We start from the raw sequence: 15,379 nt of genomic DNA on the forward strand, positions 1-15,379 counted from the left end.
TTCCCTTTTGTTTGGTTGAAGAAGAGCTTACAATTAAATTCAACTTAGCTAAAAAGCCATTAAAAATTCAAGAGCTCGTGCAGGGATCCAACACAAGGATCACAGGTAGAGAATTAAGCTGTTCTACGAACACATCTTAAATAACCCAAGAAACAGAACTAGCAGCCACTGGGCAAAACACACAGTCCTCTAAGGGAGATAAAAGTTGTTACAGTAAAAGGCAATTAAGAGAGGGCAGGAAGAGTAGAAACTGAGTGGGAAGGATCTGGAAATGGGAAACCAAGACTCATTAGTAGCGCTGCACTTACGTTTGAAGGTAGAGAACCAGAGAAGCATTCTGCAGCCCCACTGGGTTGCAGCGGATTGTGTAGTTAATGACTTGTGCAGATGTAAAGGCAGGCTTTCCCCAGTGAAGGTAGATCGAAGATGAAGTGTTAGCTTTGGCATAGAGGTGGTGAGGAGGTGGTGGCGGTGGCACCATGCGATCACGGACAGCTGTTTAAGACAAAAAAGGAGCATGAATTATTTCATTATCTGTATACAGATACTGGTAAGATTAAGAGACAGATCTGAGCCCATAGGTTTAGCTTCAAATCTGCCCCTACCCAGCACTACCTGGTATTCAGACCCAGGAATCTGATTCAAGCTATTAAAGATCCCTCCTAACCCAATATGTGTCACATATTACTTCTGTAGTCCCACTTGTTTAGTCAAAAACAAAGTCAAAACTATAAACGGAGACTAGGAAGACAGATAAATCTCTCATAAGATACATGATAGGTCACTGGTTAGATGATGCAGACAATCCAATAGGGGAGGAAAATGTGCTTGGTAGCTATCTTGTTTCCTCAGCTGCAGTTCATGAACACAGGAGACTGTCTCAGTTGCAGGACGACTAGGATAGTATTTGTCACAGATATGATCTTTCTGGTTCTCTGTTTTACAGTGAATTAATTGATTATTTATAGGTTAAAAACACAGAGCTGCTGGGACCTTGAAACACCTCAGCTCTTAATAAATTCTTCATGCAGCTACAACACTTACAGACACATCCTGGAGTGCTGACTGTTTGGTCTGCCTGATAACCTTCTTCCATACTGTTATATGCCAGCAGCCTTACATGATACTTTCTTCTAGGATCTGCACAAAGAGAAAAAGCATAATTAGACTCAAGAAAAAAAATAAGGATTTACAGACTTCTACAGATAGTGAGATAACCTGATTCTCCTGCAAGTTTGGCTTAAAACTTGTCTGCTACAATCAGCAGACTGATGAACTGACTGGATGCCTGGAAGCCTGTCTTTTCTCCAGCTCTGTGAATTTCCCTGAATCTTTCCCCAGACTGCACTAGAATCAGTCACATATCTCCCGGTCTTGCTTGCAATAGCCCAAAACTAAAGTTTGTAACAGAAATCAGTGGGAGTAGGATAAATATTACATTTCTATCTGTAACAAAATCACACCTTCACAGCTACAGAGCTAGATTTAATAGTATTTTTCAGCATATTGAAAGTGATAAAGATTTGTTAAATAAAGATTAATAAATAAAGGCTGTAATAAAGTTTTGTTAAAACAAACAGCATGAGGTCCACAGAAACCAAAATTTATTTCTGGATAAGCAGGCTGTAATGAAGCAGGGCAATCAAAGCAAACGCAGGAAGACAGGACCCAGCAAAGAAATGGGAAATGTTTTGGTTCCAGGTTCTGAGAGGAGATATACTGTGAAACAATGGTGATTGTTAGCAATGCCTTTGACTCACAACTTCCACTTCTATGTGTTTGCTTGAAAGCTGGTTCTGGCATTCTTAGAGGGTCACTGTTCCTAGCTTGAAGGGTCTCCCATTTCCCTGTCTCTGGCCATGTCTTTGGGTATCCATATTACAGTTTGCTGCTTCTCTCAGTTCTGTTAGTGATACACTGGCCTTGATCCAAGTGAAAAACTACTACAGAGGAATGAGTTAGAAAGGGGCCTTGAGCTTTCTGTAAGTGGAGATGGTGTGGGGTACCCACAGGCAGGGAGGAGTGCAAACCACCAGGATGGCTGCACTGCTTCTCTGCAGCGTACTCCCTTGCAATGGTATTTGCAACAAATCCCTTCCATACAATGAGGATTTGCAAGGTGGTAGTGCTTGCTACTAGTACATACGAGCTCTTCTGGGTTCAGCTAAACTTCACTCCAGTACTGATGTAGGTATTAGGACATTCTCCTGTTCTATTATCATGAACCTATTTCTTTCTATTAAGATTTTCAGAAGGTTCAGATGTTATATAACTGTGCTGATCTTATTTCTTTTTTCCTTGCCCTAAAATACCATAATACCCCTTCTCAAAATAAGCTCCTCTCTTTCTCATTTTAGCTGAGATTTGACATGGCCTCTCTCATGAAATAAACAGGAACACAAATCCCTGACATTTCTTCAATAGAAATAGGACTTTTGTTTACACCAGATCGTTAGCTCCCTCTGCCGTCTCTGCACCAGCAATACAATCTTAACAACTCTCAATTTGATGTTTCCGTAAAGATGGCATAGTATTTTCATAACAATGTACTTTGTAAAATATTTTCATATTTATTTTGAAATAGACAATCTTCTTGTCCTGTAGTTACCAACAGCAGCTTCAAATGAGATATCACTAGGTAGAGTTTACATCTCTATGTATGTTTATTTTTACGAGACTATTTTACCAAAATCTCAACATAGGTGTAAAAGAAAAGGGAGTCTTAAAATTGGATTAAAGTATTTCTTTGATGTGTTTAACACTAATGGTAGCATAGGGAAGAGGAGCCCATTCCCATTTTTCAAATAGACTTTAACATCACAAGTAGACGATACAAATAACGCAATCTCAAAAAATGAGGTTTTTTAAACTAGAGTAAAATTCTCATTTTCTCTGAAGTTTTTTTCACTTTGCAACACCACTTTAGCAATAGATGATGTCAGTTATTCCTAGCCAACAAATTACAATCAGAGAAAAGAAGGAGATGGACACAAACACACAGGATAACCTTAAGCATGTGATCAAAGAAAATACGGAATTTTAATATTGAAAATTCAGAAAGATAGTAAGATATTATATGGAAGTCATTGCAATCTCTTAAAAATTTTTAAAAACAAAAAACATGTGAAGGGAAGATGCATTTAAAAACACTGAGCCCAACCAAAAAGATAACTGCACTTCAGAAGTACCAAGTGATTTGAATACAAAATGAAGTTATGGTGACTTATTGAGGCAAATTACAGCATGCATCTCGGAAAAGAAGAAATATATACCTTACCAGGCTTCTTAACCTGTGGTAGAAATACATATATTTAGCATATAACTGAAATATTAAAAAACAAAGCCAAAATTTTAAAAAGAGGCCATCAAGATGTCTAAGATCTCATTAGAATTATGTTTTAGAGGTTGTTATAATAATCGATTCTGCCATCCATTCTTAGAAAAAACTTGAATTCAGGTACTATTTAGCAGACCCTTGAACAGATTCCACATAAACACGTGGCACCCAGCCAGCCAAGTGTCACAGTCTATCTTTTTCTTTACAAGTTCCTGCAGAAGAGACCCCTGCTGAATTTCCGCAAGACACAGGATGACAGACACAACAATTTATCATCCTGCCGAGCACCTTCAAAAACTCTGTGCCCTTTGAAAGTGGTCACCCAGAACTGATCATCTTCACTGTGAAATGAAGAATAGCTAAGGTCTAGTGCCCTGCTGAGCTGAATGAGGAGCCTGTGAGGTCTGTTTATCCTCATTGCCTTTTTTTTTTTTAAACCTGAATTCCTCATTAACACTTGATTGGGGAGGAAAGGAAGAATAATGGAATGTGGAAGAAAGGCAAAAATGTAACCCCCACAAAAAAAAAATCAAATGTCTTTGAGAAACACACATTTTTTTAAATCTTATTTTTATGTGTCTTTAACGCTTTACATTTAGAAAAAGCACATCGAATACCATTCATCTTACTCTTGTATAATGCAAGAAGTTTCAAAAAGAACTATCTTTATATAGAAGACCCTGTTGAAAAATAAAGTCTCTCAACTAGTTTCTACCATCTAAAAAACAAGGTTATTTCCACTTCAGGACATCATGGTTCAATTGGTAGCAAGACTAGTTCAACTCAAAAGAGATGTCAGAATTTTTAAGCTGCTGCACATTACTGCTTCTATGGTTGAAAAACCATCTGCTGGTATCTGTAATTGAAGCAACAACTGAGGAGGGCTGCATCACGTACTGGCCTAGAACAGCCTAAATGTTACAGTAACCTAAAAAGAAGAATATAGAATAATTTTAAAGACAGTGTACTGAGCAGCAAAAGAAACTGGTGTGAAACTTGCTTCACAAGTTACATATGTAACATTAGCAAAGACCAATTCAAAGTACCTGCTGAGATGCTGTTCCATGTTGATTATAGTTTCACCATACACAAAACAAGATAACCAATAGCCAAAGATCTGCCTCCAGTTCCAACAGATACTCGCACACTATTTGTTTTACGAACTGGTGGAAAATAGTTTTTTTGTCTGAAGTAGCCTCTATTTAGAATATTTTTAATAATTGTTAGTTTCGTTTACAGGCTTATGATATGATTTACTCCTCAATGGCAATCCCAGTACAAACTTGGCATAAACACTTTCATCTAGCAATTAATCAGCTGGACCAAATATTCAAAGTCAGACACAGCATTAGAGAGAAAACAAGCTTCAGGAGCTTTCTTATCTTTAACCAGCACAGGTATCCTGAATAGTTTCCACATAAATCATTGATAAAAGATAGGGGATAGCATGGCCACCTGAGGGGCTGACAGTCTCAAATTTAGTGTATGCCATCCATGCACATTATACATCAACAGGAGGCTTGAGAGGCTCGGGAAACAGGGAAGCGAGTATTGAGGCCATCAGTCATGCTCATAACAGACCCAGCAGTAACACATCTTTCCACAGAAGATCACTGCTATTCAGAAACAAATTAGGTGCAGTGATTTACTTAACCTATTCAACACATAAATTCATTTTAAGCAAAAAAAACTCACATCAAGATTTCACCTCTGCATTTCAAAATTTCTCTGAACAGCTGGTAACACTGAGTCATTTCAATTAATTCTCTGGCAATTGCAATTGCCAGCATTTGTGTAGTGGTTGAAAGCTTGTTCCCAGACCTAAGGTGAACAGGAACCATTCTGTAGCCTATTTACCAACTGGCTGAATTTTTTTAAAGTTAATTTGTTTCTGTTGAATATGGTTTCTTTTGGTTTGTTTTTTTTAGTACTGCTGGCATTAGGTTGTTGTAAAATTAAGTGTCACAGAACCTACAGCTTTTTAATAGGCATTTTTATTGTTATTACTGAAATCAGCTGGGGGAAAGGACACAAAAACTACACTGTTTGTACAAATCAAGAGGCCAGCACTGATGTTGATATAAACATGCTAGGGCTAATTCATAAACTTTATTACAAGAGTCCCTCTGGAGTAGACCGAGACTGTCTTAAAAGACATTACAGGCTGGACATGATAAGCTAGCATAGCTTCACACAGTACAATGGATCTGCCTCACACACCCTTTTTATATAACCAAAACCTGTCAGTATTAAAACCACATGAATAATAGTTCAACCAGAGGCACAAATTTTGCCTCTGGTAATAATACTCCTATAAAATAAGAGTAGGAAAAAGCTAAATATGCCTTATATTGATTAATTTCAAATTATCAAAACAGATACTGTCCCAAAAATCACTGTTTTACAATTTCTATAGGGTCAGCCTCATTTTCCTATGGCAGTTTTTGTAGGTAGATCACTGCTCCCTGGTGATACTCCTCTGGAATCCCATATCCTGTCATTCACTCTCCCATAAAAATCTGCAGTGAGCACTGCAGATTCAACCCTGATAGGTCTTTCAGCAGCAAGACACATGGGGGAGCCTTCTCTTTGTTTTGTGAGTCTATGAATAGGTTCTACATCTTATAGTAAAACTACGGCAAAGCTAAATACTGCAAGTATGAGCAAAAAAATTAAGTTGAACTATCATTTAAAACATGGATTGTAACGTGGAAAAAACATTAAATGTTACAGTAGCAGAAGCTTAGTAAGAGTTCGGATTACAATGATTTACCTGTGTATTTTACTGTCTTACTACATGCCTGAGATGTAACCTTAGAGATTATGTTCAGCTTCTCAGAAAGCAGATAGGAAGCTCACAGCAATTACTGGTGTTAATGCTGTAAAAACAGATTATTCAAGAAAAATACTACAGTGCACTCAGATGTTCCAACCCTATTTTTGTGACAAGTCATTTCATTTCCCAGCATGGAGGGAGAACCACAGCTGCTTATCTGTCTGGACACAAGAAACTGAGAGAAACTGCAAAAATATCACAAAGAATTGAGACTTGATTTATTAGCAGTTCTATTGCTCTACAGTTCATTGGAACATCCACGTTTTATTGCACCAGCTCACAGTTATTCAGTATTCTTTACTACTACCACCAGCCTTGCTTCTACGTAAATCTTCCATTTCTCTTTCAGTAAGGGGAGAAGTTGCTACTACAAAGCAGCTGTCAGTCAGAAATACTCATATTCAGATTTCCCCATTTTCTTTTCCAAAACCTAAGATTAATATGTTCAAATTATATATATTTATTAGTTAAACATGGATTAAACATACAGAGCCCAGTTTTCAAAGCTTAGGAAAATATAAGTGGTCTAGTAAATATATACATAATGGTATGCAAAAGCAACTGCAGAGTTGATATCTTCTCATGTCAGAACTAGTTTTAGTGTATGTTGCTGTATTCCGTGGAATTCCACTGAGTTACTGTCTCAATCCGAGTTCTTCAGTTCTTCTAAAACACTGAGACAAATACACAAAAACATATAAAACAATCTGGCATTGTTCCACAATAGAATAAATTGTGCTTCTGTTGACCCTTACTGGCCTCTGAAATATATCCTCTGAAAACCTAGGTTTTGCTAGGAGGACTGCTGTAGCAGCTACCATTATTTGGAGGAAGAGGGGGTGGGGAAGTCCTCTGTGTTGAAGACATTTCCCTAGTGATTAAGGTGACATGGGGAGAGGAAGGAACATCTCTCCAACCAACATGGGTTAGTTCCATCTGGTAGAGTTATACCTCATTACTGCCAGATGGTGTCCTCATGCACTTCCAGTGAACACAGCTGGAAAAACTAGAGGCAAAGATTAAATGCCTGTATTAGCAGTTAAACAACTGAAAACAAAAATGTGCTTCTAATCACTTTGCAGCTGGTGAAGTACTTTTTAATGCAACTACCTCATTCTTAAATTACCAAGACTGCACAGACTGAACTTTTAGGAAAAGTTACTAAGAACAATAACGTCACTTCCATATTCACAGTGGAACAAAAATTCCGTTCTCAATACATTCTATTACATAATTAAAACCCTCTAAGCTTAAAGCACCATGACACTAACACCACAGCCAATGAAAAATCCTAATCCATATGTAATTCCATCCTCCCTTCTCAAAAGAATACATAGAGATGCAAATGTCTTGATTACATTTTAACATAATCTTCAAATCAGTTTTCTGCAAAAGACAGAAATGTGTTTATCCCGTTCAGATTTTGATAATTTGTCTTCATACGATTCTTCTATTTCAGGTAAATTTATAGCATTAAAGATAAATATAAAACCTGTAACAGAAGGTTCCACAACCACATTGTACACACAAGACACGCTGTGGGTAACTGTTCATTCGGCTGAAGCTTATACTGAATATAAAATGAAGAGTCCTAAATCAAGAGTGTTACACAGCCGTGTTTGCAGATACCAACACAGCCAAAATTTTGGCTTTCTGGCAAATGCTTCATAGAAAGCATCTGTTTACAGGCTACTTAGCCAAGGTTACAAGAGAGCATAATATTGCAACCCCTAAAAGCCCTGTCATTGTTTCCTTCAGCTGCTGCATGTTTGTGAAGCTCTGAAGGCCTTGAAAGGAGCCAGAGCAGAGCCAACAGGTCAGGGCTAGATAAAATTAAGAAAGAATCTGAGGTCAGACCATGAAAGAACTTCCCCCCCCCACCCCACCCCTGCAGAACAGGGAGTCCACCTCCAGCAGCCTTTCATTCAGTCCTGATAAGAAGAGACAGCACTCCACAAGCTGGATTTCAGACTTTTTAAGTCCTCTTTGGGGAGAGGAAAAGATAAGGAAGCCCAAAGAAAATGGACGTTTTACTATCATTTACTGTTGACTCATTAAGCCTGGATACTGAACATACTTTCATACCTATTTTGAACATCCCTGTTCTCAGCACTTTAAAAGGAAAATATTGATAGAAATGAAAGTATTGGGGGCTTTGTTCTTGTTTCTGAAAGAATTAGGATTGTACAGAATTTCTAGAGAAAAAAACAAAGAAGTTCAGTGGCTTGATGTTCTGAGTAGAGTTCAGCAACTAGAAACCTGGAAATAACTTAAGCTACATCCAATATGGTGATTTTAACAGTTGGGGAAGGGGATAAGAAAAACATTTCAGTCTTATTCTAGCTTACGTACAAAATTTTAAATAACACTTCTTTCCTTTCAATTAAAGGTATCAAAACAGCACTACACTCAGAAGGCTGAAAAAATGCTTGTTCCAAGGACAAAAATTCTGTGGCCAAATGTCCATTTTTAATTTAATCTTTTGTGCTGCTGGATTTTTTGTGTAACCTACAGGTCCATTGTTGGGTAGTGGTCCGGCTGGATAGCTCATTGGTCTGGTTTGCCAGGGTGACTGCGCTGCCCCCAAGCCCATCCCTTCAACACAATAAACTCCAGATAATTATTCAAAGAAGAAGCCAGCAGCATGGGCTGCTCTGACATCGGGTCATGGCCTTTGACATCGAATCTGGGGCTAGCCAAAGTCTGCTCCAAGCAACAGAGGTCCAGGGGAATTATTAAGGGGGAAGGGTGGGAAAGGAAGAGCACTGAGAAATACTATCCTTAAAAATGTACTTTTGAAGCAAAGTAATGTAAATACAGCAGAAACTTATTAGGAAAATAAGCAAATACATTTCAAATATACTAGACAAAAGGGACAGAGAGAAGCACATCAAGCCAAACAGTAACATAAAGCCGGGAAGTAGAAGGATGATACAGATTCAGGTCTGTTCCTCTCAAAAGCAGGTATTCCCTCTCAGATTTTCAGTACTGGATTTTATTTCTCTTTTCTAAAAAAATGTCCTTTTACCTTGCTCGAGTACATATGATTAAGCAAATAAACACAGTTTAGCAATCTTGTTCTATTATGGTTTTTTAAAATCTTGTCAAGGCTCTGGGTATGTAATATCTAAGCATTATTACTAGCTTCAGATAATTATATTTAATTACTTCTATTTTTTAAAGGAGTTGGAATTTCAATTGATCGCACATTTTAAATAACAACTTTTTAATATCAGGTTAAAATAGTTTGAGAGGTACAAATCACCATCATTTTACATCTCATGGTTTCTTTTTCAACTTAAAGGTAACTTTAAACAGTTAGATGGAACAAAGACTGTCTGTGATACTCATGTTTTCCTTTGCAAACCAAATAACTGAAGTAGAAACTAAGCAATTTGTTCTTTGTACGACATTGTAAAAGTTTATTTTGGTAGAAACTAGAACATGTGACATATGTGAATTGATCCAGCCTAAACGGTCTGGCTTTCCAAGGCTTTGGATGGCTCTCGCTTATTTGTCTAAATCTGAAAAGGGTCTGTATCCCTTTTGTAGCTTTGCACTATCCCCTTAGAGGGCCCCAGGACAAACAACACCTCACACCCCCTTGCAGTAAAAACATCACCTCTCCTACTGCCCACCATCAGCAATAGCAGCTTTATACAAAAAAAAGTGTGGGGGAGGGCTAGCAGGGCAGGATGAATTCCCAGCATACAGCATTTTGGCTTTTTGGAGACTACGGAAACGAGAACTATCTAAATGTCACTAATCTTTTTGAAAGAAGCGAAGGAAATCACAAGGATTTTAAGTTTGCTTCATTTCCTTATGGGCATGGAACGCTACCACTATGCCTGCAACGTTTTCAATCAGTCACTGTGTTTCTCTTGTGCTTTAGAGAACTGTTAAATTGCAGAAGCAAAAAGCTCTCTTCCAATATTATTCTAACAACACACTCTAAAACTAGCAGACACCCTTATGTTAACTAGCCTGGCTCACCGTTTTCAAAGTTAGCCCTCAAAAGCTAACTTGAAAGCAATACCAGAGGCCTGGACAAACACCTAATTTTGATCTTTTGTGCTCGTCTTTTCTTCTGGGAGACCTTTTCTTTTGTTGCTGCCCAGTGGAAAGAACATAGCTCATTGGTCCTGCTTTGAAAGATGAGAGCACTGCCCCTCAGTCCACCCCTCAGAGCACAATCACTTTAATGGAATTATGTAGAGAGGCCATCTCTGGAAGAAGAAAGGGAGGGCGAGGGGGAAGGGAAAGAGTGTCCGAAAGAGCCAGCAGAGCCTTAATTACCCCCAGTTACTAACACAGATACGTCCACTGAGAATTCACGCAGTGGTCCAAATAGGATGTGCCACCCCATACAACAAGTTCCCTTACATACAGCAACTGACCCATGCACGACTGACAGAAAACAGTTAGTGAATCAAACATTACAGTAGATGGTCAGGGCAAAAATAAAAAAAGAAAAAACCCGAACTACAAATGCTGCTACAAGCACACCTCAAAACAGGAGTATGCTATAAAAGGTTCTTTTCCATAAGATGGAAGAGACTGAAGAGATTATATCCCCAGTGAAGACCAACATTTCTGGGTTTCAGTTTGGAAGGAAGTTTAGACAATTTGCCTGACCTTCATGCTAAGAGTAATGCTTCCAGAAAATGCATCTAAACACAGTGCTATAAGCACTCTACCAAGTTTGGTTTAACATCTGTTTAGGTACCAAGCTCTATCATACATATGCACTGACTGCCTGACATCCAGCATCACCTTACAAACAACACATTTTTACGCAATGACAAAGGCAATCTGTTCACAGCGCCCAAACTTTCCCCTGAAGCTATGAAATAAATTTTCTTTCAGAACCAACATTTTCTGCTGGTCTGTCATGGACTCCCCATGCCATTTTGACCCTTTTGTGCAGCAAAATGAAAACACTATCTATCATTACTTGCACCACAGTGACTTTCTAGGAGGTGCACAGTTTCATTGCAAAAACATCTGTGGTCTGGTGACTCTTCTCAGATCTCAAGCTTTAGGACTTGTGCTGTTACAAGCATGACTGCAAGATGCAAAAGCTTCAGGTAGGGCAACTAACAATCAGTCTGGCTCTCTCCTCCTTGAGAGGACAGCAAGGAACTGCACTAAAACATATTCAAAGTGCTAGGTGTAAAATAAGTCAGGAGAACAAACAAAATATATGCAAGTAGAAACCACCACTATATTTTTCTTAAGGCAAATATTGTCTGCATAGCCTATATCCAGCTGCATCTATAATTAGGGCCCAAACTTCAGTGGGACATTCTGTTATTGCAGGTGTCAAGGGCCATGTGTGCTCCTGCTCACACAGTGCTCCCTTTTATTTGTCAGGCACCAGGTTGTGGTGGTACACCTACTAGACAGATAGATACCTAATCTACACTCTGTGTTCATGGGCTTGCTGGCATGCACAGCTGTGTGAGCACTGAACTATTATCATACAGACATTTTGCAGATGTAAATAAAGCAACTGCTTAATGAAGCTCAAAATTTGGCACTCATTTGTTGAATACAGGGTGGAGGGGTAAGTTAACCTAGAAGGCTGACAAGTCTTATAGTGAATTTGCTAAACTGACATTTGTCATAGACTGCCAGTTAGCCTGATATACATTTACCACTTCTAATATGACAGCTCTTATACTTCATTTGCTGAAGTTAAATTCAGATGCATTAAAAAGGCTTAAAATGAAAGGCTGGCATCAAGCTTCCTTTGTACACTACTTTTAATGCAAAGTATTCATTGAATACTCAGCATATAATGCTAAACATTTTCCAATTACACAGGTTAATAAACCAGGAAGCAGGGAAGGCAGCTAACAGCACTTGTAAATAGTTCAACTCAAATGCCTTGGCTCAGCAAGTAATTTCACCTGAAGTGTGGTGGCATAAAGACACAGGTCTCCACTTCCTCAGCCATGAAATGTATTGCAGTATCTCCCTCCATACATTAACATGTCTGTTACTTTTCCTTCACTGTATCTTCGTAGATGCCTCATTCTCTACAGCCTCTCTGACCGGTTGCATATCTTTGACATTTAGCAAGGGCATTCATTTTAATTACATTTAGGTTACACTGAACAACCTCCCTAGTGGTTTGGCGCAGCAGTGTTATTTTTAGCCTTTACATTTTCATACAGCACATCCCAGACTTCTAAGACATGCCCTGAAGAAAATTTCCATTTGTAATGATAATAAAAGTATCCAGGACCCTACAACATCCTTGGCTCTAATATGCACCGCTGTTATAGTCAATGGCACACTGGCATGAGCTATTCATAATGAGTTTTGTGGTAGGAATTTGCCCAGAAAAGTTTATTAAAAGAACACAGTAAGTGACAGCTTGTCACCAGGTGATGAAGCCTGATATACTACATACTTATATTCCTTCTTGAATGCTTTCAGTGAGCTTAAATTTGGTACAAATACCTATCGAGAAGGCCAGGAGAATTTGCTCCTCTCTAAAAGTTATACTAACTTTTCATCTCCACACTGATTCCACCTAAAACATTTATTTCAATGGCATCTTGTGTTCATCTCTTTCCAGGCCAGGACTCTGCTCTTCTAAGACAATTCACCAGAAGGATTACTCAGTTTATATTAGCAGCAGCAGCTGTGCAAGTTAGTATTGTTGTTGCTTTTAGTTAACTAGATGTTAATGGTTTATTTGAAGACTATTTAATTTAGACCAAATTTCTGGAACAGTATTCTTGAAAGCACCATAGACAGATCTTGCAGGTGGTGTAAAAGAGGTCAATATGTGCAATCTGAATTTGGACCTAATATTCTCAGGAGCTCAAATCCTTTACTCAGAGTAATTCTCTGAACTGTGTTCTGAGTACTAATACCCTTCTACAAAAATGTTGTTTAATGTCCATACAAAGGTGACAAGAAGAGTAGCCTGAAAGATTTCAGGCTTCCTGAAACTTCTGAAAAATCTTTTGCTCTGCTGGCTGACAACACTAGAAGTAGCACCTACTATTTCTTTTACACTTTGTGGTGTTTTGTAAAGGCAAAAGTGTATTTTTCCCACACTTGGAAATGGATTACAACATGTTTTTAATGTAAATACTACTGTACTTTAAATGATGGTCAGAATAGCACAGAATAGCAGTAACAACATGGAAAAGTAAATTACTACTTCACAGAATCTGGAATAGAATTTCACAGATTGTGTCCCTTTTTCCAAGAATGCCTTTTATGTCTGTAAAGTATTTTCCATAATTATCTACATAGGAATTTGGTTTGGCTTAAATTTTTCCTTCAAAATGTTTTAAACTTTTTTTTAATAAACAAACTCACTTCTCATGGGAAGCAATGCTGTTATCGTCAAAATGTTTGACCACAGACCAGTTGTAATTTAAATCTTTTGCCATACCTGCTGTATTTTTTAATTAGTTAGTTTTGTGAAGAGCAAGCATTGAATACATGTCAAACATTGTATTAACAAACTGAAAGGTACAGAGTAAAAGACTAGGAGACTACTCATAACCAAGGTTATTTTTGTTATCTTTCCTAATGCATTCAAGATTTGAATCCAAGCTATATTACTATCTTGATTGAAAAAGGGAGAACAAAATTATCTTGATGTAATTCCTCTGCATACGAAGTTTATACAACACTTAGAAAATGGAAAGCAGTCTGATTGATTACTTAAGTAAAATAAACACACAGCTACTTAACTCTTAGCTAGCTATCTTCTTTTGTACAATTAAAAGGGTCTCCCATCACTAATTCAGTTTTACAAATGCTAAATTGAGCCTGCAGTTTGATGAGCATTTTAAACCAGCGTTAGCCAACGCTGCTGCTGAAAGAAGCCAGCCTGCTTCCCCTCACCCTTCAGCCGCTCACTCCTGCCACAACCTTCATTTGCCGAGTTATTTTTCATTCAGGCCAACTTCCCACCCTGTCCCTGTGCAACCACACAAGTGTTAATGCAAGCACAGAGAGGAGCAGCACAAATTAGCACAGACAGGTACAGAAGGAATGTGCGGTGTTTTCTTCCAAAAGTGCCAGCTTTTGCTACTTTATTGTGCTCCAAGTTGCACTTTGATGAACTCTGAGAACTAAGTGACATCCCAAAGCAACAGAGTGAGCCACCGGCAGAACCACCTCACTATTCCCAGCTGTGGCCAGCTGGTTATGACACAACACAGCCACCATGAGTCTGTTTCATCTTATGCAGCCTGGTGAAACCGTGAACCTCAAACCTATCCACACAAAAACTCCAATGACAGAATAGCCATCTTATGAATTTATTAATAAAAGAAGTTTCCCTCAAGGGGGAGCTGTTATCTAATAGACTGAACGCAAAGCTGGAAATCTGGAAATTTACAGCTCAGTTCTGTCACTGATTTCAGGGATATCATATCACACTCAGTTTAAACCATCAGTACCCAAGCAACTCCACAAAAACAGCCCTTCTCTTCCTTGTGTTTCAGGTACCCAGTTTGTAAGATGGGGCAGTGAACACTCATCCACCTGTGAAACTCATTGGAACAGTTACAAAGTGCTGGAAAAAAACAGGCATGTGTTATTAGCAGAAATAACAAAGAAAAGTGGAAATATGAGTAACTACCTAAAGTGGATTTTTGTCAGACCGCTCCAGGCAGTATGCTTCAGCTGCCTTGCACGGAGGCACAAGGGACAATGCAGGCTCTGGGGTCCCATACAGGAGACTCCTCTTAGCTTCAACAAGGGCGAAGATGACCCTTCAGAGGCAGATCTTCCAACAGGGAGGCTCAAGCAAAAGCGGGAGGTGTAGGCACTGCTAGGCCAGCTGGAGTACCCTGGACTTGTGCCTGCACTCTGAATCATGCTAAGCAATTTGCTTTTCTGTCCTACAACTTGACTGTGCTTTGGTGTTTTTCTTCAGATATTTTACTGGGCTGACTGGAAGCATGATCTGGCTGTCTTTTCTGAAGGAGAGGGATGATTATCATTGCATATATGACCGGGCTCTTCCAATCACAGCCCATGCATACCTGTCTGCTCCACTTAGATAACATACTAAGACTTAATATGTCCAAGCCACCCCTGAGCAAAGTTTTCCAGCACAAATAACTGGTAGGGAGTGCTACAGCTATGGGTTTTCCAAAGCAAGTGGTTGTCACTGAGGCAACAAGGACTGATGGGAAACTAAGAGAAATTAAAAAGGCAGGTGAGAA

The 15,379-nt window shown here is 38.7% G+C and overlaps 1 protein-coding gene across 1 annotated transcript in view; it reads right to left on the minus strand.

The window, feature by feature from the left end:
* Positions 1-15,379, minus strand: part of PRTG (protogenin) — an 86,869-nt gene that overhangs the window by 11,348 nt on the left and 60,142 nt on the right. The window contains 2 exon segments of the mRNA XM_072870135.1: positions 309-495; positions 1,045-1,140. Coding sequence (XP_072726236.1) covers positions 309-495; positions 1,045-1,140 — 283 coding nt within the window.

The sequence above is a fragment of the Ciconia boyciana genome, chromosome 8 (assembly GCF_034638445.1).
Source record: "Ciconia boyciana chromosome 8, ASM3463844v1, whole genome shotgun sequence".
NCBI lineage: Eukaryota > Metazoa > Chordata > Aves > Ciconiiformes > Ciconiidae > Ciconia > Ciconia boyciana.